Here is a 6279-nt window from a genome sequence, read left to right on the forward strand (position 1 = left end):
CTGCATCCAATTCATCGACTAATCTTATTTAATTTTGTTAGAAAGAATTTTTGTTACAGATATACTGAGGGTAGCTAAGTGAATGCTTTTTAGTGGAACAAGGATTTCAGAAAAATCAGTCATGTTGAAGAGATGCATTACAACTATAGCAGTTCAAAGTTGACAAATTATTGTTCATATCACAAAATTTCATTTCAAAGTTTTCTTTTCTTTATTTTTTTTTTTAAATCTACTAAAGGTAGAAACATTCCAAACAAGAAAAGATGATTAAGTGAAAATGTTTAATTCGCAATTTCACATCATTCAAATGAACAAGCTTAAGATTAAGTGAGACATTTGATCAAGCTCTGTACTGTTTGTGTAGTTGTGTGAACTATTGCAACCAGAAACTTTAATCACAGTAAAAGAAAATTAAAGCAACAAAGTTAAATCTGCTTTTCTAATGAACAAAATTCAGCCTCATGATTAGTCTTGTTAACAAAGTAAGAGGGTACAATCAATCAATATTAAACTATATTACAAGAGTAACTCTATACATCTATTAAAATTAATATTATTAAGGTGGCTACTTCTAATAAGAAGTCTTTCGTGTGAAGATGATATTACTAACTGTTAGATGATTTAATCAAATATATTAAATTAAACATATAAAACGATTTAACGGTTCATAATACAATTTTCACATGAAGATGTGTTTGAGTGAGTAAACATTTATTATTAATTAAACTTGGACATTTAGAGTATTTTTTTTTAGTTGTTTACGGTATCTCCCCAATTCGGCAAGTTAAGAACTAATCTATCGCGAAATTGAGCTCTATTTAAGAGTTAACCGCTGACCAATAATTTACTGCATGATTCAAATCCTCCACACTTGTTTAAGCAATGAGTGAGCTGAGCACTCCACCAATCCAAATTAGTTATTTAGTATATTCCTTGGTGAATGCTGACAAACACATTATAATATTGGACGGTTAGAACAGTTGGAGCATTACACATAAAAAATAAGAGAAAACAAAAATGGAAAGAAAGAATCAACAGTTGGAGCCTATAATTAGTTGATCCCTTCTTTCTCTTTGTCTCTCTGACTCTCTCTTCCTTTTAAGGTTATCGGAATCAATGACCCTTCACGCAACATCGTACAATTAGATCTCACACCAACCCATGTCGGTAAGTTCCTGTTTTTCCCCACGAATATATCATATTTTTTCGTAAATGATTATTGAGATTATAGGATTTGTTTGATCTAGTTGTTTTAATTCATGGTTTGGTTTTATTCAAATCATTTGGGTTGCGCTGCATTGAAAGAAATTTCGATTCTTTTCTGTTTCAATTTCTCAATGCTGTGTGTTTTTAAGGTTTCTCTCAGCTTGGGAATGGAAAAACCGGATTTTGAAAATTCATCGGCGTTAAGAATTTTTTTTTTTCTGAAAAAGAAAATGATGATGATATTTTGGAAAATTGAAATGCAATGATATCCAGAATTCAGTCAACTTTTATCAGTAGATGTTGAAAATATTGGGATCTAGGAATTTGATGTGGATGATGCTGGAAACAATGAATTTATGAAGCTTAAATGTTTTTTTTTTTTATATTATCTGAAACTTGATTGAAGGATTCACCCAGCAAGATCCCTCCTACAACCGAAGTGGACCTTGGTTTTGAGAAGGTTCCTGAGAAGATTGAAGAAGATGGAAAAGTTGCAGGTCCCATGCTCCATTGTGGTAATTGTGATACAGAAGTAGTTCACAAGCTGGCTGAAATGTTCCTTCCAGGATTGGCTTGTGCCTGTGTCGATAACACGACAGGATATCCCTTCTCCACACCTGGTTCAGTGGCAGGTAATTTCAGAAAGGAAATGATAGATTATCTCACACAAAGAAGTGAATCATTTGTTGCTGAGTCTGTTATCTTAGAAGGTGATCCACAAGGTGAAGTATTGGATCATCCGTTTGATATTATTTCTTATTTCGTTGATGAGTTTGTTATTTCAAAGAGGAATCTCGTTAGTCAGGTCTCTGGATGGCTGCTAAGTGATTGGAGAGAAGACAAAGTAGATGATTTTATTCAGGAGATGGAAATGAATGGATTTTGGTCCTTTGATAGAAGAGAAACTATCGCCAAGTCTCTGCTTAAGAATGTTGATTTCAAGAATGCATATCACTGCAATGAAAGTTTTCATTCTCAAGAAGATCTTGACAATCATGTTGATGTTTGCAACTTTAGAACTGCATTCTGTCAAAATGAGGGATGTGACGCCATGTTTTGCTCAGCTCATTTTGAGCAGCATGACTTGACCTGTCCTTTCAAGATAATTCCGTGTGAACAGAAGTGCTCGGATAGCATTATGAGACGTGATATGGACCGGCACTGCATAACTGTTTGTCCGATGAAGATTGTGAACTGTCCATTTTATGGAGTAGGTTGTAGAGCTGCTGTTGCTCAATGTATGATTGAAAAACATTGCTCAGACGACGTTAAGACACACTTGATGCACGTGCTTAAAGGCATCCACAGGGAAGCGACTGCTGAAGATCTCAGCCGACGAGTGGAGAAAATTATGCAGGTTAGTCAAGATATGCATTATAACAACTTTTGCTGTATAAATTTTAAGTAGGATAATGTTGTGTTTGATGACATTCTGAAGACTTGAAAAGATTTTCAAATTAATTATTGAGGAACTACTGAAAGGATTGTGTTACCTTTCTAATCTCATTAACGCAACGGCACTGTTAATTTTGATTGTTTTGTGCTATGAACTAATGGTTTAACTTATGATTTACATTAACTAGACACACATTAACAGGGGCCTTGAGCTGAAAAATTTTATTGATTAGTTTCATTTGTTCTTTCACCACAAAACTATAATATATATAGATCAGATTTGTTGCTTGATTGAATAGTGTATTAGTATCATGTATCTTTTTGTTCATTTTATAAGTTACTCAAGAATTCTGCTTGAGAACAGCTTCTTGCACTTGACCACTTGATTTATTTCAGTACAGTTCTGTTGGATTACCTATTATTTAGCTTATGATCATAACATTTAGGAAATTCGGCTGATTCTAGTGATTTTGTTCCCTTTGAGCAATAGATCTAAGGTTTGATTCTGAGTTGTTTAGACCAAAAAACAAAGGAGAGTTTGAGAGAACATGAATTTAGTGTTATCCTCTTGTCAAATAGCCTTAATTGTAAACTTAATTGATCAGTTTCGATTCGGTTTCCAATATCGTTTGAGGATAAAGATTTTCGAATTTTCTTTGTTTAACCGTATTCGCATGCTTTATGACAGGCATCATCAGGGACCAGGTTAGCAGAGGCTCGCGACATGAGAATGTTCAAATCTATTGTCAAGAATCTTGAAGCAAAGGTAGGGCCTATGGAAGTAACTCCCAAGAATGAAGATAGTCATGAAAGTAGCACAGAAACACAAGGGCACTGAACAGAACACACAGTAAGGAAGATGAAAGTAATGTAAATAAGGAAAATGGAACTGAGGGTAGTAATGCAGAGGATGTTAAAACACACAGGATCTTAAAATTTTGTAACTTAGAAGGTGGAAAGAGTTTTGAAATGTTGCTTAAGTTTTCTCATAAGAGAAGACATTTTTCCATTTCTGTATGTAACTATTGGCATATGCAAAATTTTCCCATTTGTCAAGAGATTTGCAACATTCCTTACTATCCTCTGTCCTCCCTGCATTTCTTGTGCATCTTTTCTTATTTTTTTCACAGATAAACTTTTATGGAATTTGGATATTTTATCATGGAGATATTTTGCTATGAGAGAATCATTATTATTTTTTTAGATATATCATATATACACTTACAATGCACACAGATTAAATACCTATTAAAAAACAGAGTAATACATTTGTAGATAATTTAAACCAAATTATTCCATCATGTTCGGATAACTGGCAAACGTAGAGTTAACTTACAATCAAATCACCAAAATATTTTGATTTCCAAACATCTGGTCACAAGCATCACATTAACATGAACAAAATAGGTGGTTCTGATTGTTACAACAAAGTTTCACTACATCCTCGTTGATATGCACTTTCAATTTTCTCAGACTTTCCTCATCAGAAGAAACAACCTCTGATCAAGCTCAAACTTGTTGAATTGAGAGGGTTCTCCCTTCAACATCATCAGAAGTCCACCAAATGAAATATTTATCTCCCTATAATTCAAAACCAATAAACCATATAAAGGAGGGGAAATGTAAAAGACTCTGCAACATTGAATTATAATTTAATTGGATAAAGTTCAGCTCTAACTATGGTGCTGCTACTTGGAAACAACATCCTCTACATGTCTCTCCATTCTTTAGAAAGGAAGAAAATACAAATAATTGTGTTCTCGGAGATAATGTCGTATATCTGTCCTTGGATACAAACACATTTTTCTATCTCACAACTTTTATATTTGTGGTTTGTGTCAGTTACCAAGACAAGCAAACTATGCAGGAATTATATTAATTATTAAAAGCATCATTGTTAAACTTACGCTTTTTCACGCCCTGAACCCTCTGATACCCTATAGAGCTTCCCATACATGACATATTCAAAATTCTCGGCCAATGATAGCCGATTGTTCTGGAAAACAAAGAAAATCAAAGAATTCAGTAAGAAAAACTCAAATTAAAGATGATTGATTTTATCAGTAATGGGGGATAAAAGAACTAGCATGAGAACAAAGAAAACAGATGAATTATAAAGGGAACTATAGACTTTGTAATTACCTATTATTAGTCCACAAATATCAGATGTATTTAGGAGAAGAAAACATTCAAGAAATATACTTAGGAGAAGAAAACATTCTCTTGCCACATCAACTCTATTCGTGATCTAAATTCCAAGATTATGATGAACAAAAGCTCCAAACTATCAAACAGAAATCTTATGGCAATGTTACTACAACTAAAGATTGTCACACACCTTAGGATTTCAATGCTCACATTGTCTAATACACACGAAAAGATATACATTCATCGTTGGAACTTGGAACAAACCATTTACCTGAACAAGAAGATAAGACATAAGACATGACAACAATTTACCTGAACATAATACCCAGTGTCTGGTGTTCCATCCGGATTAAGCGTTGGAACAAGCAGGAGTGCGAATTTCTGACCAACCTTTAATGGATATAACTCAGAATTGATGTCAAGGTGCATAAACATGTCAAACCTTTCACTCCTTGCTTCAATGCGAGTAACTTCAACATCACACAAAGCCAAGGTGTTGGAATCAAATACAGATAACAAAATATAACAATAATGTCTCTAATAAGAGCAAATAATCCCACTCATCAGATAACATGCTTTTTAATGGAAATTTTGGATTTAAACACCACGAAAGAGGTAAAGTAATATAATAGTGGAGTGCAAATAGTTATTTAAAAAAAAAAACAAAATAGAATTAAAAAATAAATAAATAACACTCCACAATGCAATGAAATGCAGCTTATTAAAATAAACATATAAATAAATAAGAACAATTTTAACTAAAAAATTAAAATAAAATAAATATGCAATATTGCATTTTTAGTTTTTTTTTTTATATCTTGATAAAAAAAAGGTTAATCGTAAAAACACTGCAACTAAGCAACAGTATTTTAACACAGAGGTAGCGATCAGCTTAATAAATTCGTCTAAAGTTAAAACCTTTAACTCATCAATAATAGGAAGCAAGGCAACAGATTTATAGAGAAAAATTAGCAATAATAAAAATTGAATAATAATAATAATAACAATAATACCTTTGTCAAATAATTTTTTGTCATCAGGGTTCAATCTTTCAACTCTAAAGATATCTTCAAAGAGAACCTCCACCATCGTCGCAGTAGCGGTAGCACTAAGCCACTAAGCAGAACCACCAACTCGTTTCTTCAACTCAGTTCAACTCTATGGACTATTTTTTTTTTTTGGTTAAGGTAAGGGGCCAGAAGCCCAAACAACAAAAGGAACTACACTAAATTAATCATTCTGGGCCAAGAGGTGCCAGTAATATCACTAAGTACCCAAAGATCGCTCCCTGGAGGAGGGGAATTCCATACCATGAGGCTTTGTTCTTGTGCCGCTCCAAGATTGGCGAGAAAATCTGCACAACCGTTTGCTTCGCGATAAACGTGCTCAATCCTAACTTGCCAACCCCTGTCAAGGAGCTCGCTGATCCTGTAGTAGAGGACCGACCCAGAATTCCTCTTCAAGGAAGGGTTTTTGACACTGTTTACTACTGCACTTGAGTCACAATCAAGCCAAATTCTTCTGAACCCC

At 33.7% G+C, this 6279-nt stretch overlaps 2 protein-coding genes across 3 annotated transcripts; one reads left to right on the forward strand and one right to left on the reverse strand.

The window, feature by feature from the left end:
- Window positions 1–940: 940 nt before the first annotated feature.
- Window positions 941–3680, forward strand: LOC112756676 (uncharacterized). Of its 2 annotated transcripts, none has more exons than XM_025805310.3 (3): window positions 941–1167; window positions 1624–2563; window positions 3290–3680. In XM_025805310.3, exons 2-3 carry the CDS (start codon window positions 1709–1711, stop codon window positions 3437–3439), a joined length of 1005 nt encoding a protein of 334 aa, XP_025661095.1. In that variant the 5' UTR covers window positions 941–1167; window positions 1624–1708; the 3' UTR covers window positions 3440–3680. The 2 variants fall into 2 exon arrangements, with proteins under 2 accessions (XP_025661095.1, XP_025661088.1); XM_025805303.3 differs by having other exon boundaries at window positions 942–1167; window positions 1613–2563.
- A 197-nt stretch (window positions 3681–3877) lies between these two features.
- LOC112756689 (DNA-directed RNA polymerases II, IV and V subunit 8B) lies at window positions 3878–6279 on the reverse strand. The gene is made up of 4 exons (XM_025805316.3): window positions 5763–6279; window positions 5062–5219; window positions 4509–4597; window positions 3878–4182 (listed from the first exon to the last, which is right to left on the reverse strand). Exons 1-4 carry the CDS (start codon window positions 5836–5838, stop codon window positions 4071–4073), a joined length of 435 nt encoding a protein of 144 aa, XP_025661101.1. The 5' UTR covers window positions 5839–6279; the 3' UTR covers window positions 3878–4070.

The sequence above is a fragment of the Arachis hypogaea genome, chromosome 2, assembly GCF_003086295.3.
Source record: "Arachis hypogaea cultivar Tifrunner chromosome 2, arahy.Tifrunner.gnm2.J5K5, whole genome shotgun sequence".
NCBI lineage: Eukaryota > Viridiplantae > Streptophyta > Magnoliopsida > Fabales > Fabaceae > Arachis > Arachis hypogaea.

What these genes read in the sequence shown, in the direction of transcription:
- LOC112756676 (XM_025805303.3), top strand. An exon ending in GAGTGGAGAAAATTATGCAG is followed by an intron (nt 2,564 to 3,289) that starts GTTAGTCAAGAT and finishes GCTTTATGACAG; the next exon opens with GCATCATCAGGGACCAGGTT.
- LOC112756689 (XM_025805316.3), bottom strand. Translation starts at nt 5,838, where the DNA reads ATGGTGGAGGTTCTCTTTGAAGATATCTTTAGAGTTGAAAGATTGAAC. An exon ending in ACACTGGGTATTATGTTCAG is followed by an intron (nt 4,598 to 5,061) that starts GTAAATTGTTGT and finishes TTTGTTTTCCAG; the next exon opens with AACAATCGGCTATCATTGGC. An exon ending in GGTTCAGGGCGTGAAAAAGC is followed by an intron (nt 4,183 to 4,508) that starts GTAAGTTTAACA and finishes TTTGAATTATAG; the next exon opens with GGAGATAAATATTTCATTTG.